This window comes from Nothobranchius furzeri, chromosome 13 (genome assembly GCF_043380555.1).
Source record: "Nothobranchius furzeri strain GRZ-AD chromosome 13, NfurGRZ-RIMD1, whole genome shotgun sequence".
NCBI classification, from domain to species: Eukaryota; Metazoa; Chordata; class Actinopteri; order Cyprinodontiformes; family Nothobranchiidae; genus Nothobranchius; species Nothobranchius furzeri.
In genome coordinates this window covers 16,501,893-16,522,772 of record NC_091753.1, presented here as the reverse complement: position 1 = coordinate 16,522,772, position 20,880 = coordinate 16,501,893, and the positions used below count along the sequence as shown (strand labels likewise).

The window sequence follows — 20,880 nt, the reverse complement described above, 5'->3', positions numbered from 1 at the left end:
TGTATTGCTCCATCTCCTGGAGGCTTTGAACCATAACCACTTTTGCTTGTTCAGGTGATCCATTTAGCTTTACAAACACTCTTCCATTTCTCACCCATGACGCTTGAATTTTCTTTTGTTTCATTAGTATCCGGCCAGTTCTGGCTACTTCAGCAATTTTTTTTGTCAAGTGTTCGTTTACATTAACACCAGAACCCTTTAGCTTTCTAGATTGACTCAATATATCAATCTTCTGCTTTCTGTTTACAAGCTACACAATTGGTGACTTGTTTCTGTTATCCTTTCTTGGAATAGTGTAGCAAGCTGAGATGTGCTCTTTATTTAGGTTAATCTTCTTGACGCTGAAGAACTGAACAACCTGTTCCTCCAGTGTGTGTAGCTCTTCAGGTGGTGTCTCCTCACCTTCTTGATCTCCCGCTGTAGCTCTTGCATAACTGCGATGCTTTGTTACCAGCCCAGTGATGAGTATATCATTTGCTCAAGCATTTTCTTCCAAATCATCAATTCTTTGTTCCATCCTCTCAATCTTCTGATCCTTCTGTTTGATTGAGGCCTTCAGTTCCTGTAGCTCCTCCATTAGGCCCATGAGGTTAGCCTGTTGTTTAGCAACCTTGCTAATTTCTTCAGACAAAAAGTTCAAGGATTTTTTAATTTCTTCCAGCTCTTCAGCCAATTTTTTGGCTGTAGCCATCTTTTGCCGATCTTGTTTTTCGTCTTTTTAGACAGATTTCATTTCATTCTTGAAGGAAAATTAGAGGATTTCCTGAGACATGAAAGTCATGCAGGCACCCCCTTGTCGGTGCGATATGTGGCGAAAACAAAACCCTGAATCTTGTGTGTATACACGGTCGAATAAAGACTGTTCTAGGAGGTCTATGATTGACTATTGGCTGCCTTCTAAATCTTTAATAAACAATAGAATCTCTACTGATATTATAATTTGCCCTTTGTCTGATCACAAAGCGATTTGCATGTCAATGACCCTGTCCTCTTGCTCAATTCCCAAAGCTTCTATATGGAAACTTAATAATTCTCTTTTGAAATGTAAAGAGGTGAAAAAAATTATCCCTGACTTAATTAAAACGTTTTGGACTAAAGCATTAACTGAAAAATAAATTTAGTTGTAATTGGGAATTATGTAAATTTGAAATAAGTAAATATTTCAGGCAACTTGGCAGTAACCTGGCAAAAGCTAGACAGGCAGAAGAGAATGACACTCTCATTAAACTTTCTTCTTTGTTACAACAAATAGTTTTTTTTTTCAGACACAGAAAGATGTGAATTTCATAAACTTCAAGGTAAATTAGATGAAATTTATAAATTAAAGGCTCAGGGGGCTTTTGTAAGGTCTCATAGCAAATGAATTGAGGAAGGGGAACAAAATTCTTCCTACTTTTTTAACCTGGAGAAATCTCATCTTAAAAATCAGATTGAACAACTAAAGATGGGTAATGAGATAATGGATGACCCGCGAAGGATTTCAGAATACTGTTCAAAATTTTATGAAAATATCTATAACACTTCTTACTGTGATTACTCTGCCTCCTTTTTCTTGGACTCTATTTGTCACTGGAAATCTTTAAATAATGATCAAAGAGATTTATGTGATGCCCTTTCACTTATAAAGAAATTTCTCTAACTAAATCTCAATTGAAAATTGTTAGGCCAGGAAATGATGGCCTAACAGCAGAGTTTTTTTTAAATGTTCTCTGAGCAGTTATCTCCTTTCCTAACTGAAGTGTTTAAAGAAAGTATTGATTTACATTCTCTCCCCGCCTCAATGACTCAAGGCATTATTTATTTAATTCCGTAACCTAAAAAGGATCTTCTATCTCTTGATAACTGGCGACCTATAACTCTACTGAATATTGATGATAAAATTTTAGCTTTGCTTTTTGCCAACAGATTAAAAGGTATTTTACCTTCAATCATAGATTAATCACAATCTGGCTTTATGAAAAATCGACATAACAATATAAGATTAGCCCTGGACCTTCTCGACTACAGTGACCTCATCGACACAGATAGCTTCATTATGTTTCTAAACTTTCAAAAGGCCTTTGACTCAGTGGAGCATAATTTTATCTACAAAGTTCTAGAAAAATGTGGGTTTGGCCCATACTTCTGTAGTACAATTAAAATGCTGTATAATAACAATAACAGCTCCATCAAACTCAAATATGGCACCTCCCAAAGATTTATCTTATCCAGAGGTATCAGACAGGGATGCCCGATTTCCCCTTATTTATTTCTGATTGTCGTTCAGTTTCTTGCCACTCACATCTCACAGAGTCCCTTGAGGGGGATTGAGGTTTTTGGTAAAAATCTTGTTATTAGTCAGCTGGCTGACTTGTTTTTGAAAGATGCTTCTCAAGTATCACGTGCTCTAAACTTAATTAGGTCTTTCTCTAAAGCCTCAGGTCTCCATCTTAACCTAAACAAGTGTGAGTTATTATCCATTAAAGAATCCACAACTGCCCCTGTTTGTGATATTCAAGTTACAAATCAGGTAATTTATCTTGGTATTATTATACCTAAAGACCCCACCTTAAGATGCCCAACTAATTTTTCCTCGACTGTCCAGAAAACTCAAAGAAAAGTAAACTCTTGGCTTCAAAGAGAATTGTCATTGAAAGGTAGAATCCTTCTCTCTAAAGCTGAAGGTCTCTCCAGGCTTTCATATACTGTTCAGTCTCTGTAGGTGGACAATAACACTCTAAAGAATATTGATAGAATGCTATTGGACTTTGTATGGAAAAGGAAAGTTCATTATATTAAAAAATTAGTTTTAATGTTTTACTTAATCCTTCTTCTATATGGAACATCCTCCCCTCTTTCATTTTCTCTAAACTAGGTGATCTAAAATTTCTTTTGATTAGTAATTATAATATTCCTAAAATCCACATGAAGCTCTCAAACTTTCATAAGCATGTTGGCATGGTCCCTCATTTTTAAGCACAATTTCTCGCCACACACTTGTCATATTTGGAACAATAAGTTTATCACTCACAAAAAAAAGTCTGTTTATTGAAAAGTGGTTTGATAATAATGTTATTCTTGTTAACCACTTAGTAAAACCTAATTGTCTATTTTACACTTTCTCTGAATTTACAGAAAAGTATCCTGTAGTGGTTTCTCCTAGGGAGTTCACGATTGTGATAAATGCAATACCATCTGGTATCAAAACGCTGCTAGCAGGATCCTCTTTTTTGGATGGTTTGGTGACTTACACTGACCTCGCTCAAACATACGTTGGAAAAATTTGCTTTTCTCCAAATAAATCATGCAATAAATCTATCAGAGTGCTTTTTCAACAGCTTTCCATCTCCTCTCCCTATATTATTTCGTTGTGGAACTCTACTGTAAATAATAATTAATGGAATAAAACTTGGCTTTTACCCCACAGATATATTTTAACTAATAAAATTAGAGAGGTTTCTTTTAAAATATTACAAAACTGTTACCCTGTTAAACATTTTATTTCCCAATGAAAAGGACATTGACACCTGCTGTTTTTTCTGTAACAATCTTCCTGAAACAATTACTCACCTATTCTGGACCTGTACAAATACTTCAAAATTCTGGTCTGATGTCTTAGATCTTCTGCAGCTAAAGGTTCTTCCTGATGTCTCCTTCTGTTTGAAACATGTTATTTTTGGATTTTTTGAAGACAGAGTAATAGAATCTACATACTGAACCTAATTTTTATTATAGCTAAATATTATATTCATAAGTGTAAATATACCCATGTTAATCCTTTTTTACCTGTCTTCATCTGTGAAATTAAAAAATATGCTGATTCTATTAAAAACTTAGCTAGAAAAACTTGGAACCTACTTGAAGAATACGACTTGTACAACTGGTAACACATTTTCCACCTCTCTATTCCTTGTAATATCTGATTGTGCTCTGTATTCTTATCTTTTGAACACTGTTTTATCACTTTGGCCCCTTTGATTGTTTGCTTGTATTGTTGTGCTTCACCTCGTTGCTATGTAAGATACCCAATTTCACTAATAAAGTTTGTTTAAAAAAAGACATCAGCAGTTTTGTTAATAAATTCTTGTTTGTTAACACCTAAATGTTTTCTTTCTAATTCTAATTTGTTAGTCAATCACCGTATATCTTTGTTTTGTAAAGAATGTGAAACTACATAAACCAACATCAGACAACAGTTCTTATATGTGAAGCCATGTCTGTATTAATGTGGGATTTGTCTGTTTATTTTCTTAGTTGTTATGTAAATTCATTAATTCAAAAATGTTGCTTGCAGTCTTTTCAATAAAGTTCTCATACCGTAAATCCTCTAATATTAGCCTGTATTTAATTAACTGCTGGGTATCATATTTTGGCCAGTGTCGGAGTCGGCGGAGGTGAATAATGGCCGGTTTTTTATTGTGGCCGGGTGGAATGTGGTAACAAGCAAGTACGGGGGGCGTTTGTGTCATCCGTCTCACTTTTGATTTGCCAGTGATAGACCGCGAGGGTAACTTTAACCGTGCGGAGACGAAGAGGAGGCGAAAATTTGCTATCAAGTTCAAAGAGAACGTGCTGATTATGCTGCAGAACACTCTGGGGAGCAGTAGCAGGGGTTGTATGAACTAGTCACTAGTCGACTTCACCGCTCTATAGTGACTTTTTATGCCTGTCATCGACTAGTCGCTGTCACGTGATAATGACCGGCAAGATGCAGTCCTCGGAAAAGACAGCAGCCTGCTGTCAGCAGGTGACGAGCTCCTGCGCGTCGGGAGGCAACGCGCTATGCCAGAGCGTCGGTACTGACACCCGCCGTAAAACGGACATTTAACCAAATTGTGACGTTTACCCTCTTGCAATTTAACATTCCCCTCACCCCAATCCTAACCTTAACCAGCTTGTGCATGCAAAGCTCTGATTGTTGACGCGCTCCAGACATCTGCGTCCTGAGCACGGCCACAGTAACGTTATCAAATCACGTGTCGCTACCTCAAAAACTAATTTAACACGCGATCGTTCATGTCGGCTCATTTCCTTTTATGTTTTCTGTCTTTTAATTGTGCATGATGCGTTTCGCTGCTGTGGATTGGGGCGCATCACCTGTTTTGTCCTCGGTGGTGCACCTAACTGATGTGGCCGGTGAGCACTCCGCTGTTTTTGCGGTCGGTAGATCTTTTAGAACTGCAGCTCAAAGGTAACTCATAAGGTGAATATATATGAACCCAGGTAGCAGTTTTTCTTTAGGATTGAGAGGAGATGCAGGAAGATAATAAACAGGCAGGACAGAAAAATAGTCAAATAAAAACAAGTTAGTTTTTGTACCTGGTGGTTGCAACAAACAGACACCATTGAAGGTCATCAGAAGTGAGGAACAGAAAATGAAATAATTATTTTAATGTTTAGAGCAGCAGGAACTCCGAGAGGCTGCAGGCGCATCAGTGAGTTTGCGGCCACTGTGCAGGGGGAGGGGGGAGAGGGCTGAAGCAGAAACTACCATTGTTAAAAGAAATGTGTTTAACTTTGAAAATGTGGGCGCAATTTTACTTGTCAAAAACTCCAGCGAACCATTAGTTCATTTTGCTCAAATAGAAATTGAGGCCTGCCTCTAATTCTGGTCCTCCTTCCAATAAAGGCCTGGAGCTTGATGAGCTTGAGTGAAATACAGGCCCGGGTTTGTATTAGAGGATTTACGGTATTTTATTTTGCCCCATTTCATCAAAATCAAGAGCTTTTGAGGGTCACTGTTTCAGTTGACATATTTTTCTTTGGAAATTCAAACATATTTTCATTGAAAAGTGTTGATGATTGGACAACACAACTACAACCGCTAAGACTGTGAATTCATTCTGGCCAATCAAAATCATCATTGTCAACATGCTAATGTCACTTTTACAAACGTGACATTGTAACTTCCGGAGGTCTTCAGCCAATCATACTGTGATGTAATTTGCAGACGCAGGACCCCGAGCTGATCTAGTACCAGCACCGGAGAAGAGTGGACTGAAAGTGGGGCAAGTTAACAAGCTATAACAGAGTTATGCGAGTTTTACAGTTTTTTTCGATTGCTAAAATGCGTTTTTCAAAACTGTACGTTTCTTTCAAAACTGCACACACAAAACCCCAAACATACACAAATTCCTAAACCGTGGCTTCCCTTTGCAACAAAATCCTGCCACCACATATCGTAACATGTTCCCAAAATGGAACACGTGTTTTCATTTGGTAAACACAGCCACATTTTCACATGACACACACATACCATTCATTGCTTAAACACAAGTAGCCTTTGGGTGAACACTACCAAGCATGGAAAGAACACTGAAGGGCAAAACTGAAAACACAATTGTCGAAAGGGAACACAATGAATTACACACTGAATGTATGACAGTGTCCACTTTTCTCTGAGATAATCATTTGACATCACACAAATTTTGAGACAAAACATTTTATTTTTACAGTTCCCCCCCCCCCCCCCCCACACACACACACACACAATTTGAGACAAAACATTTTATTTTGAATATGTGTGTGTTGTTGATTGAAGCTTTGAGAATTTATGTGAGAAGTGTGTGTAAACCTGAAAATCGTGTGCTGTGTTTTGACAGCAAGGTAATGTGAAACTGACATCAGAGTGTAAAGGAGGAAAATCAGAGTTCTAATATGATAAGGAAATCTTAAGTAGTGATAAATTGAGTCAAGCGATTGGGAACAGAAGTAGAGGTTGTGAAAATTGTGCCTCATTTTTGCTTTTTGAGTTTTAGCAATCAAAAAAACTGTAAGATGACGGTGGTCAGTTCAGCAGAGGCGTCAAACACTGCATGCATGGATGCTTTGGATGGCAGTGAGGATGACGTTCTGGGAAGAGCCGGCAGGTGTAGCGATCTGATGGTCCACCGGGACCGCAGCAGCATGAGTGAGTACAGCGAGGCAGAGGGCGTCTGAAAAGCCTCATTTGACTTTTGATTTCACATGTCAGCAAAGTTCTGATAGTTTGCATTAAAATTGTATTTTTGTTCAGTATTTGTTCTCAAATTTTCAATAAAAATACTTAATTTAAAAAGTGTTTTTTTGTCTGTTCCTGAAAATTAAGTGTTGGAAAGGAGGGTTGTCCTATACTCGGGTCAATACGGGTCATGGACAGCAAATTCCTTATGTATTATTACATATACTACATTGATAGGTTTCCCAATATATGATATACTATAATATTAACCGAGTTTTACTGTGAATCATTCATCAAAAAGCATTAACACCATAGGAGCTATAAATGTGTCCCATTTTATAAATAACCCAGAAATTTAAACATTGTGAAATTCAATATATTGTTAATAAATATGTTTTTCTTTCACAAGACCTGGATTGGATTTGAATGAATAGGTTCTACGCTGTGGTTTTACACGTTTGCTTTTGCCTGCAGTAAGAACGCAGTCCAAGTCTGACTGCCGTGCCACGCCGTTGTTGTTTCCATTTGTAGGGTTAAATATTGTTGCTTTTAAGCTTAATATATTACTTGTACTTATGACCAATAAGCTGTGATATTCTATGTAAATATAGAATATCAACCTGTTGGTCTTTGGATGTTTAATCAGAAGATTCTAGGATTCTTTGCCTTTTCAGGGATCAAACATACTTCGTATCAATTCAGTCAGGTTAATAAAAGGTAAGAAATTTATTTTCTAAACAATTAAAAACATGTCAACTAGGAACACTTTATGTGATGACTGGATCTAAGTGGATGGAATGTGAGGTGTGATTACGCGTGAATGTGATGTTATCAGAACCCTCGTATCTAGAAGAAAGTGAGTTCTGGGTGTGAAAAGAATTTGGTCTGCAGTAACTAGAAGGTTGATTCTTATCAAAACCACATCAGACGCAATTCATGCTGTGTCTACCTCACCCTTTTTTTGGAGACCCTCTTCGCGGATCCGGAGGTCAGATGACCTCTGGGCACCGAGGTTCACTAGTTTAACCGCAGCACCAATGCTCCAATCCAGAGATGTAACCCGAGTCACAACAGAGATGTAACCGTTTGCGTCTAGAAGGACTCTTAGGGAGTCAGAACCGTTTTGCTGTGTCAGCTGTAGGCAGCTTTTAGCTTGACAAGAGATGCGGTGTGAGCAGTTTCCCTCCGATGGCCAGTCAGAGTTAGCTCAACTAACAGAATGGTGAATCACTCCCTAGTGATCCTGTTTTAATATTCTCATACTATGATTTACTTGGCCAATCGGGACGTGCCATGTTAGGAGGTGTTAACAACAAACCTCAGAACATCACGCCTTCTTTCAGATACAGGGTGCTCTGATTCGTGGGTAAGAAAAAAATCTATGTGCGGTGACGTTACTTTAACTTACATCTCATGAACATTGTATATGAGTGAGATAATGATTCACTTGTTAAATCCAAACATTACTGATCACAAAATCATAATATTCATTTCAACCACAGTAATTTAAGCACAGATTAATCTAAACATTTCATTAGTATTCATGTAACATTTGTTCATTCAACCATATTATTTAATAATTATTTAACTTATGAGTTGTAAAAGTTCCTTTTTCATGAGAGTGAGCAATCCTGCGGTCTTATCAAAAGAAGGCTTTGTTTGGGAACACAGGCTGACATCTTGTTCCTCCTGAAATGTCAAGGTTTGCAGAACCTTGTGGCTTGTTGGAAGGTAGAATGTAAAATCCACCTTAGAGGGTGGAATTTGGTCTGTAGATGACCGGTGGCATGTAGGTCAATCTGTAGGTGAAAACTGACCATTCCTGGACGTTACACATTCATCTTTACTTCTCCAGCCATCGTGTTGTTGGCGACCTCAGGTTCACTCTCCTCTAGCAGGATTATTTGAGACCCAGACCCACTCCTGCTAAATTAGTGTTGGGTCCCACAGGACCCTAGTCCCATCCGGGCATGCTATAAGGAGCTTACGCAGCTGGGGAACTGAAAATCAAGCAGTGTGAAGTCCTGACTGATGGGAATGCTGTTCTCATCACACAGGAAGTGGCTCTGTAGGGTGATGCAGAAGGTTTTCTTGGGATTCGAGAGGAGATGGTGGATCCTTTCTGCTGCTACCTGGATGTGTTTCACCAGTGGGCCTAGAGCTGAAGGAGGACCCAGAATAAAATCTAATTACTATACAAATGTGAGAGATGGGTCATCACACCTGTGCAGGCTCACCTGAGCTCCTCTGAAGTCTGTCAGGTGGAGCCTTCAGGATCTTCTGCAGGGGAACTGGAGGAACCTGGACAGATATCTTACTGCAGTCCCTCCCACTGATCATCAGCACACCTGGCCTGAGAAATATAAAGGTGGTGTGAGCAGCAGCAGGATCTTTGTGATGTCACTGATGAAGCCAGCAGCACCTGTAGAAGCGGCACACAGCAGTATGTGGGAGGCAGGGATAACATGGAACGTAGATCCCATTGGTGTCCGTGTCGAGCTCGGAATAACAACGGGCACAGCCAGTGTAGGTGATGTCACCACTCAACACTGCCACTATGGCGTCCAATGGCGTGGAGCTGTCCAGGACTGGCTGAACGGGGTTCTGAGAGGGTAGAACATCCTGGAACTTAAAAGTCCAGATCTGGACTCTCAGCTCCACCTCACCTGCAAAAATAATTTAAACCATCTGTTTGGGGTTTATGTGCTCTAGGTGCGGTGTTGCGGTCCTGATTAGGTGCTGCACAGCTGTAAAGCTTCTAGTTGTGACACGAGACTCACCGCTGTACTTCTGAGACAGCAGCGTGTCAAGGTCCAGCTCCACAGGCCCTCTGCTTCCTGTCCAGCTGCTCTGAGCTCGCTGGAACTCCTGCACTCGACGGTCAGTCAGGTCCAATGCTTTGACAGAACTCCAGGGAGTGGAGTGAAGTTCAAGGAGGTCAGAGGTCAACCCCTCCCTCACCAAGAGGATATGAAAGTCCCACACAGTATCTGAAGGAAGAAACGAAACATTCCAATGCCTCTTATTTCAGAGGGTCTATTCCGACCGAAAACTCATCCCAATGCAAGTTTTGTACTTTTGTTTCTGTGGAAGCATCCCAGCCAGTCCACAGCAGATCCCCACAGGATCAGCACCCCCTGCTGGCCGTCGGGCTGCTCCACACTCACTACTGCCTTTATCTGAACCGCAGACCTGCTCCGAGACTCTGCTTCATTCCTCCAATCTGACAAAAACACAGTGGGAAAGGGTCAGTGATTGTTAGGAGAAACATTTTTAGACGGGACATGTGAAACACCAGCGGCTGGAAAGATAAGCACACACAAATGTCTTAATTCTTAAGCAGAATGTCAGGGAAGGAGCCACATTTCAAGGTATCAAACAAACAGATTATATCAACCTCACTGAGTTTGACCGAGTGAGAATAAAGACACTTTAGAGATGGTTGAACAAGAAGGGACATGTATTACTGCAGCCCTCTAAATAAAAACGGAGACAATAAAACTTCATGAGATTAGATGAGAACTTTACTACACACCTGTAACTGTGGCAGGGAAGTTGTGTATAAAGGAATCAAGGGACAAGGATGGAGCCCTGTGGAACACTGATTCCACTGTTTTCATCAGTAAGTCTTTTCTGCTAATCTAAAATCTGTAAACCTTGATCTCACACATCCTTACAGATGCAAGCCCCAAACACACTCACCTGAGCTGACGTACGAGTGTGTGACCTGCAGCAGGGCGTGAACCAGAGTGTTGACCCGAAGCATCCTCAGCGTCACGTAAGGAAGGCGGTCCAGTTTCTGTACAGGTCGGCATGGTAGAGAGACCAGCAGGGGGCGTTGCTTTCGAACGAAACTACACAAGGAGCTGAGCAAGTGAGCATCAACATCATGGGGACCTGAGGATAGAGAGAGCGCAGGTGAGCTGGACACAGCTCAGCAGAGAGGGCCGGCCATAGGCTGCAGTCATACCTGAAAGTAAAGTGGAGGCATGTCCTAAGTTGAGGAGTTTGCTCCTGAAAGTGGACTGCAGCACTGTTTCTCCTCTCCACCTGTCTTCACTCACCTGCAGTCCTGCAGTAAAAAACACCACATCACACCAGAAGATAGAGCTGCACAATGTTACTTTAGAACACTGACATCCCAATGTGATGTCAAAGGCAAGTTAACTCAACCTCTTCTCATCGTAAGGTAAGGGTACCGGACATTTTACCTGTAGGATCAGGTAATATGTCCGTCAAGTCTGAAGCTACTATGAGATTATGATGAAAACGTTGTGAGAAAGAGCCGCACTTGAAGGACAACTTTAACGTTTTCAGTGGTTTGTTATGTTGAAATGTGAATGTATGGCTTGTGGTGGACTATTTCATTAGAAGATATTAATTGGGCCCCTGTGGGTTTGAGAAACAGAGGCAAGTCTGCCAAGCACAGGTGCCACCTGACCCTCTGACCACCAGCAGCAGCATTCTCTGCCAGGAGCCAGCACCGATCCTACAACCCTCCGATTGCTGGACAACCTGCTCTACCTGGTTTGCTATTCAGGTCACTTGTTAAAATTCCTGTTTACTTTTAAAATCCAAATAAGGGGTTAGAAAAACATTCAACGTGAATTTTATCCGATATTATGCAGGCCCACCTGAGAAGGAGCAGACCTTAGACCCTGGTTCTGTCTGAAAGGCCGAGACTGGGCTGAGACCCGGGCCTGTTCCTACAAACTGTCCTGTGTTCCATCCTACAAACTAAATGTAGTATGTAGTTCCTACACATGGCCAAAATCTTGATGTATGAAGCATGCTGTGGCATCCTACACATGTTCACCTGCAGTCGGCGGATAATGAATCCCATGTGTGCATTTCCAGGTGCTCATATCCGTTCAGTCATTTACAGACACAACACCTTCTGTAAAGCTCGTGTAGGAAATCCCTGTGTTCCTCCTGAAACAATGGCCCAAAAGCAAAGGGAAAAAATGCACAGGGACATTGAAATCGAGGCACTGGTTGCTGAGGTTGAAGAGAACAGCTCTGGGGTAATGGCTCCTGGGAGAACGTGACAAGAAGTTGTAAACACCATCGGAACAGAAGAGAGGTCCCCGTCCCCGTGGGGCTTGTCTGTCGCTCCACAAAGAGTCCTGAATCACAGCGTAGCTCCAGAAGGATCTCCTTCAGGAAGTGGAATCAGCTCAGTAGTCACCACTGTTCACCAATCAGAATGGTGCGATCTACCACCAGGTGCTGTTTGTATGTTTAGGAACATTTCTACCCACAAGTACAAGGTAGTAAATACCACACACTGAACTGTATACTAGGGCCCGACCAATATATCGGCCGGCCGATATTGGGGTCATTAACAGTATTGGCTATCGGCCAAAAAGATGGCCGATTTGGCCGATATTGCGCTACCTATCCAGCAGATGGCGCCAGCTTTATGATCTCATGTTGTGTGGCTTCACTCCTTTGAACACAAATGATTGTTTTGGAACCTTTTTTTTAATTTATTCTTATTTATGTTTCTTATGTGCAATTATTTCCTGTCCAGGGTGAATAAGTTCACCAAGTTAACTTCTACAGAGTGTTACTTTGTTACAAAGCACAAGTATTATGTTTTATTTATTGCTGCATTTTTATTATTTTTAATATTCTTATAGGGATCTTCTGTCCCTAAACGTGTGTGTTGTTAGATTCCCGAGTTAGCCAAGTCAGAACAAACCTGTTGTAACCAGTTGTTTTAGCATAAAATAATGGAAGGGAAGGCTTGCATTCACCTACATAAAAAACACTACAGTGTGTGTGAATTCACTTACATTGTTTTATGCTAAACTAAGAAAACCAGCTGCAGCCAGATCATATTAGGCTGGTTATAAAATGCTTTTTCTGACTTGTCTAACTCTGGGGAATCTTAACAAGACACAGTTTTACTGAGAGGTGGAATATTCCTGTAAGTTAAAATGTGTATGTGGAAACCACAGTTTACAAGAAAACACCTGATTTATGATTAGATTAGATTTATGCTGTGACTGAGTTTGTGTGTTCTGTTGTGGAAACTCGAGTGAGTTATGGAGACAGTTCTTTGGTGTGTAATAGAGAAATATGTTAGCATAAAAAAGGCAGAGAATGAAGGGTTTAAGCTTAAGAACATTTTTATTTCTTTTTTGTGTGAGGGAGATTTATCGGCCTTTATATCGGCTATCTGCCTTTGTTAAAAGTTTTAGATCAGTATCAGTCCCAAAAAAAGCTTATCGGTCGGGCCCTACTGTATACAAGTCCTGGTCATACCACTCAACAGTGTCTTTACCTGTGATGAGGAGGACATCTCCAGCATTCACAGTCAGTACCCAGAACGCTGCCTGCCGCCACAGCACCACCTTCATCTCAGTTCCTGAATGATCCATCACAACGATGGACGCCAGAGGAACAAATGTTCCTGCTGATGGTCCTGACTTCACCTTTAACCAAACCCAGATCAATAATTAAATTTGACTTTGCTAGCAGAACCAGGTGGTGTTATAGCCCAAACCAAAAAGGAACGATAAGCAATGACATCATCCACCATTCTAAACCATTTCAAAAACCACCAGACTCACCTTAATCTCCTTCAGATGACACGGGTAAACCACCACCACCAAGACAGAGTAAGTTCGTCCCACTGTTACACACCCGAGCAGAGGTGTGACTGGACTCTGCAGCCTGTTGGCTCTGCTGCCTGCAGGGACCACCGGCTCCTCAGAGATCCGAGGTCTCTTGGTGGTGGGGGACTTGTGAGTGTTGGTAGACTCCTGGGAGCATAGGACACCTTCTGTGGTTGCCTGAAGGACCACACCTCCCTCCTCAGCCTGCAGGGTGGGACAGGCATGGCTGGTTGATGGAGCTTCAGGACTGAAGAGTTCTGGGGTACTGGAGGAGACAGATGGAGAGGTCTGGGTGTGTGGATGACTGGGTGACTGGAGATTGTGTCTGCCTCTCAGGATTAATGCCTGACTCAGAGTCCATGTGCTCAGGTAATGAGTCTGTGTGGAGAGTGCAAGAACCGCAAGGTCAGGTTCTGGCTGAATAGCAGGGAAGCAGCCTTCCAGATACTCATGAACCCAAGTGGAACACTGATCTTTCCCAGGACCATCCTCTGCCTCTGAGCTCAGATCAGAGCCTTTAGAGACAAGTTCTCTCATTGGTTCTCCAACTGTTCCTTTGGTCCAATCAGCCTTACAGTTTCTCTGGTGCTCCTGAAGCTGTGACCTGAGACCTCCCTCTTCCTCACCATTTCCTATGAGTTGTGTCACTCCATCTCCAGGCTCATCTGAGGGAACAGAACTCATTACACATGATTTAGATTTTTCCCTATGTAAACTGTATTCTTTAAATCATCATCTGAAGCATTGAACAATATCTGTAAATTAAATGGTTGTCTCACTTGTCGCAGGTCTGAGTCGACCCTGTCTCCAAGTCAGCTCCAGGTGTTTCCAGACGGCAGGGGGACGTTTCTCTCTCCCCACCTCTGCTAAAGGCTCAGACACTGGGGAACAAGGGGGAGCTGGAGCCCCCAGGAAGACATGGATCTTTGGTTGCTCACACATGCTACCTGCAGAGGAAACAATGGAGGTCACAAACTTTACAGAGCAGATCTGAGATGTTTAATGTAACACGAGTGGTTTTGATAGATTTCAAACCTTTTGAAGAAGTAAACTTTAAAATTATATTTCTGGATTCTAATCCAGAATATCATAAAAACTCAATTTCAGAACATTCAGGATCAAAATCCCTGTAACCCTTATGACTATTCTGTGATGTCACAATAGTAAGGGAGAGGGTCAAAGCTTTGATGTTAAGCATATTCTTTCAGAACTTTTTGATGTCATGAAGATGGCAGGATCCACACTTAAAGAGCAAGTCACCCCCTACAAGAAACTTACTCCACTCCCACTTCATGTTTGAAAAATGCATCAAATGCTGTTGCCTGGCAGACCGAGAGGGCGGAGCCGCTAACAAATACACACACACACACACACACACACACACACACACACACACACACACACACACACACACACACACACACACACAAAATTGTGACATCATAATGTACCATCTAACGTTATTGTGTACTTCTTAGCCAATAGCAGTGGCAGATTTAAATTCAACTGTAGTGCAGAGTTTTGACCTGATGACGGCACAACACTGACAGTTTTAGGCAGAATTTTTTATTTGAATTAAAATGCACTAATGTGCCAAATTATGGAGTATGCTTGTCTACAGCACGATTAGACACTCGTTTATATAGTCTATCAGCAAAAAATAACTTGGTTTGGGGGTAACTTGCTCTTTAAAGAGCAAATTGCAGGTTAAAATTTTTTCTAATTCACATAAAATGCTGTCCAAAAATACTGTTTAAAAAGCTTATTGTGGGTATTTCATTTTAAAATACGTAACAGCAGTTTTTCTAGTAAAAAGTGACCTTTCTCATCAAAGCTTCTAAAAACGCTCGTTTCTAAATGTGAACCTCTGACGTAACCAAAGGGAGTTAGAAGCTAGGCTGCCTCAGCTCAGTGTGGAGAGTGGCTAGTTTTAGGGTAGAGAGGTCATCATGTTATCCAGTCAGTGTGTGTGTTGGCTAGTTTTGGGTTGTGTTCATTTTGATAAACTAGAGTGTGTGAAGGCTCTACCAACTCCAGCCTGTCTGGACATCGAGTACACGGGTTTCCAGACAAGAGAAACAATCTATCTCCGTGCCTGAGGGTGTTTCTGCAGCTGAAAAGACGGACTTCTGTAGCCCACATCAGTCGGTACCGGGTCAGGGAAGTCCGCGCTGGGCTCCAGAGACCCATGGTGGGTTTAAAAAATTAAATGTGGGTTTCTGGAGCTCAGATCACCATCAGAACCAGGTCAGAACCAACCACCAGAAGAGACGAGCAGCTCAGCGGGCCAGCTGATTTCCGGGTTGGAACCGGATCAGAACCGCCGCACCAGGAGAGGATGCACAGCTTTTGAAAATACCAGCTCGACTGTCTCGCTCGTGTCTGGGTCGGATCCAGCTCACAGAAGCCCGCATGAGCTCCAGAACTGGATAGACGTCTCTCTCCCTCTCTCTAAGCACGGATATTAACGAGTATGAGACAGCTGACAGACGCTCATTAGTATTAATATTATATTAACTGACCGATACTATTTTAACCCCCCCCCCACACACACACACACACACAACAGCAAGACCAGTTAAATACTACTTTCACTAACCACTCCGAAACTCAGTCATCGTCTCTCCACGATAGAGCTCCTGATCCGTGTGTGTTCACGTATCCCCAAATCTCCGACCAACTATTCGCTTTGCCAACCTGCTCCAGTTCAAACCTAGGCTCAGCCTTCCTCCTCTCCATCCATCCCTAGCTCCACTCGCACTCATCCTCCCCGCCACCTGATCTGCTCGCCCCTGCCCTCCTCTGCGTGTGGGTCTCGTCACTTCCCCGTTCCTCGCCTCGTCGCCCTGTGACACTAACAGGAGTTCGCCATAACAAGGCTGGTTTTCTGCCCTGTTTACGTGTGTCTGGAGGCCACAAGGTCCTCTAGAAGATGGAACTTTCTGCATCTTAAGTTATCTCATACAATAAATTACTCACGTTACAGGTTAATTACAATCATATTCTGTTTTATACAATGAATGGTTTGTCTAAAGTGATTTAATAATGTCTTGATTACTTGACAGTAATGAATGTGTAGTGTAGGAGAAGGCCAAGTAATGCAACAACCTGCCCTACCAGTGGACAGAGGTCATACAACATTTAAGTGTCCAGCCAGTTTCTTCTGCCAGGAACGCTGTGCGCTCCTTCATACCAAAACAGTCTCCCGTTTATAACATTCCTAGCTTACCATCCGGAGACTTCGTCAAAACAATCTCCCATGTTTACATGGAGCTGAAAAGTACAAAGTCTCCTCCAGAAGACGAGACTCTACTCTTTTAAGAAAATATTCTGTCTCATAAAATGATTTCCTCACTTAACAGGTTATTTACAATGTTTTATCTACAATGGGTGTCTTGACTGCTTTACACTAATGAATTAATCCACACAAATGATTATTCTTGAACGGCATTATTTCAGATATTAAATACACCAAATGAGTCTACTTGATGATTTATTAATGATTTATAATCAGTTATCACATTGTCATCAGTTCTCCAGTTCTTCAGTATTGGCAGAAGCCAGCCAGACTTTATTAGAATTGTCCACTTCATGTTGGTTCTGATCCATTAATTCTTCAAAAACTACTATCTGTGTCTGGGTGGAAAACGAGGGCGATCTCGTTATTCGCCACCAGAGGACGCTGTCCCTACCTATTTCACAAACGGGGAGACTCCCGTCCCCGCCACCAGGGGCGCTACTCTCCCTTGCCACTCAAAGTCTGTGGGCCTATAAGAAAGCTACAGCTAAAACTGCAAGAGATTAACTGTTTGTTGATATTTAAAGAATAAATAAATTTATGTGTGTGAGTTTATCATGTCCTTTGAGTGATTCTGTCACGTTTGTGTGATTTTGTCACTGTTGATGAAGTTGTGCAGCTGTGGGACAGAGAAAACTATTCTACCACCGTTAGCATTAAGCTACCTCTGATTCCGATCTGATCAATTGCGAATTAGTAAACGTTTTCAGACGAGAATACCGGACATTAATTCTGTACTTATATCGGAATTAACCAGGGATGCCTGAAGCTGGTTAACAAGCCAGAAAAGCGCTTTATTTCTCGTAGCTTGGTTAGCAAGAAAGCTAGTCTTCAAGCCCAATCCGGAAGAGTGTAGCGAGATACATACTGCAAATTACATGCTATACCGACAAATTAGCGAGAGAACCCACGGTATTCCACCTGTCGAGGGGCCGATTCCCGAGAGAATTAAGCCGAGAGATGCCTCACAAAACCTCCAAGCCTGTCAGCTTGGTAAGCTAAATATTAGCAAGGCCTGACAACGCCCGCGGACACAAATCTGAAGGCGCTGTCAACCGTTCGACGCAGTGTTCGCCTTTGTCATAACTCGCTATGCTCTACAAAACAAGCTCCTGCATGTTTTTAGCAGTTTAGACCATGCATTTTTGACTTTTATTGTGAGAAGCGACCTCTGCCCTGCCCGTCCACCATTTTGGGACCGGCGTCATTGGGCATAACTGAGTGACGCACACTACCCCTCCCGCACTGTTGCCTAGCGCTCTAACTCCATCTTGTGGCACCTCTTGTACATTACACTCTTTTTGTGTTCTCTGATACATTACACTTAAACTTTGACAAACAGTGTCAGGGGAAGAGTTTGACTTTTCCACTGCGGGGAAAAGAATCATTGATTCTGTTTTGATGTGTATAGGCTCTTCAAACCTCGATGCTTGTGGCTACGACGAGTCCTTCGAGCATCTTACACCAGGTTACCTATTAAAAAAGCTGCAGGAGCATGCAGCTGCCTTAACCGGCGAGGGTGAGAAAATCAGAGCAGCGGCACACAAGGAGAACGTGGGGCGGTTTGCTGTTCTTCTGGCTCACCTCTGGGATACAGAAGTTGAGAGTCACGTGGTTACACAAGGTGCGATGCGCACGCTTTCTGAGCAGAGACAGAGAGGTGGAGCCAGCGGCTCCACCTCTGACGATGAGTCTAGCAAGAAGGAGCTGAACGAAGCTCTAAGGGAGAATGCAGTGTTGTTGGAGAAGAAATTCAGAACTGAAAGTCAAGTTGCTGTTTTGGAGGATGAGAAAAGTGCTCTGAAGATTGATGTCTTAACAATCAGGAATGACATACGAGAGCGGGATATTGAAATTGCTGATTTAAAAATCACAGATTTCTGAGCTCACTGGAGAAAGAAGGGGGACCCCTTCAACCGTCCCGGTTCCACCTGCTGCGCTGCTGATGTGGTTGTGCCAGCTCGCCAGCCGACTGAACCACACCCACCTCCTCCAGCACCACTGCCACCATCTGGTGGTGTGGCTGAACCAGCTCTCCAGCCAGCTCAACCACACCCACTGGGGCCTCCAGCCCCACATTACCCACCTGCTGCACCAGCCAGTGCTACTGCGGTGATGGTACCAGCTCCCCAACCAGCTCAATACCTTCCTGCTGCTCAGCAAAATTACCCACCAGCAGCTCAACATTACCCACCAGCTGCTGCGATGTTCGTGCCAGCTTTCCAGCCAGCCCAACCACATTCACCTGTGACCATGGCTGACATCTATAGGATGTCTCGTAGTGTCAAGAGATTCAATCCTCGACCAGGTAATTCATACCCAGTTGATACGCATCTTAGTGACCTTCGCCACCATTTTCAGAGATCTCCTGGAGTGACTCTCGAGGACAAGATCTTTCTGATAAGGTTAACCTCTGACGCATTCGTTCATTGATCACCAGCAAGATGTGATTGCAAATTATTACGACCGGCTGGAAGCTGCAATTTGAAGAGAATGTACTTATGATGCTAAAGAAGCTGGTTTAAAGTTAGCTTTGGCAGTCAAACAAGGTCGTTCTGAAGACCCACAAGCTTTCTACCTATGCCTCTTTGACACATACTTTGGTTCAGAATGTAAAAAGGGGATGGAAGATGAAAAAGGCTTTATAAGAGCATTTCCTTGACAATTTGCATCCTCAGTATGGCCCCTATATGGGTGCAGTAGAACGAGTCAAAACCATGGACGATCTCAGGAGGATGGCAAGTTATAGCTTCAGGCAGTTCAAAGAGTCAAGTAAGTCAAAGGACACCCCTTCGGTCCTGGCGGTGGAGGCAGATCCCTCCACGCTTCAACTTGAAGGGACTTCATCAGGGATTTGTAAAGGTAATAACCGCAGACCTGGTGCTTATAGGCTCAGAAGTCCTGTAACAACACCATGCCGCGAGACCAGAGCTCAGAGCCCCCCACCGGCTGGTGAAGTGGACCCTAAGTCACCACGACTTGGTCGTGAGAAACATCGTGTCTCTTTCAGAGAAAAAGGGGGTTCATCATACTCCTCTAGGAGAGTCCTCTCGCTCAGGCGAGCGCCGATCTCCCTCTAACCGGTATTCAACGTGTCTGGGTCGCAGAGACTACAGTCCTGCCCCAAGGCCGAGAGCTGATTCTAGGAGCCATTCTCCTGGAACAGTTCGTGCTGCACTGAGTTCTGCACTTCGGGCCCTGTTGAAAGATCCATTGGCATGTGAGTTGGTTCTGTCCGTCTTATTGGCCGACCCTCCTCCACCTCCTGAACCAGCATGTGACTTGGTCGTAGAAGCAGGTCCTGCAGAGGCGAAGCCTGCTACAACGGTGCGTCCGATGACACCAGAGACCTTGGCGAGGTCTGGTGTGGTCGCTTCTGTCAGCGCTGGTCCTCTAGCATCCAAAGCACCTGCCACCAAACCCGGCGAGCCTAGCTCACCGGTCAGACTTCCACTAAGGTTTCTCAGCAATGTCGCCTGTGAGGGTCCTAATGAGAAACCTCACATTCCGGTGATCCTGGAGGGGGCGCTTGACTGTGAGGGCATCTTGGACTCCGGTTCAGATTTCACCATCATGACCAGTTCTCTCTGGGAGCATGTCCGCTTGGCTGCAGCTGCACAGGGTCGTGTCTTACAACTCACTCCCTGTGCCGTGAACATCCGTCCTTACTCTTCAGGCCAAATGACCTTGTCGGATGAGGTGTTCCTAAACTTCTCAGTGGGAGACATGTCCGTGAGCCATCCAGTGTTTGTAGCTGACGTCAAAGCATTTCCATTCCTGTTGGGGGAGGACATGCTCCGACGCTTTAAGGCCGTCATTTCATTCGGAGATTGGACACTCTGAACTCGGCTGACTCAACCGAGGCCCATGACGCCTCTTGAGGACCTCACTCCCTCTTTAGGTGTCGTTAACTACAACAGCGCCGCCAGACTGACCAGTCGATCCAGTACCTCTAAGGTTAGTGACATCCACAGTGTCTGTGTCATCTCTGCAGCAGGACCACTTCACTCTGTGGTGGGAAAACCACCTACCCTAGGGGG

At 43.1% G+C, this 20,880-nt stretch overlaps 1 protein-coding gene across 2 annotated transcripts in view; it reads right to left on the bottom strand.

Moving 5' to 3' along the window:
• Positions 1-7,621: 7,621 nt before the first annotated feature.
• The window catches only part of shld2 (shieldin complex subunit 2), a 41,709-nt gene continuing 28,450 nt past the window's right edge, over positions 7,622-20,880 (bottom strand). For both annotated transcript variants that reach the window (XM_054737748.2, XM_054737747.2), the window contains exons 2-11: positions 14,322-14,489; positions 13,498-14,207; positions 13,209-13,359; positions 10,890-10,991; positions 10,622-10,816; positions 9,996-10,142; positions 9,700-9,909; positions 9,342-9,585; positions 9,157-9,272; positions 7,622-9,080 (exon numbers count right to left, since the gene is read on the bottom strand). In XM_054737748.2, the coding sequence (XP_054593723.1) occupies positions 8,893-9,080; positions 9,157-9,272; positions 9,342-9,585; positions 9,700-9,909; positions 9,996-10,142; positions 10,622-10,816; positions 10,890-10,991; positions 13,209-13,359; positions 13,498-14,207; positions 14,322-14,484 (2,226 nt within the window). In that variant the 5' untranslated portion in view covers positions 14,485-14,489 and the 3' untranslated portion in view covers positions 7,622-8,892. The remainder of the gene's footprint in view (positions 9,081-9,156; positions 9,273-9,341; positions 9,586-9,699; positions 9,910-9,995; positions 10,143-10,621; positions 10,817-10,889; positions 10,992-13,208; positions 13,360-13,497; positions 14,208-14,321; positions 14,490-20,880) is intronic.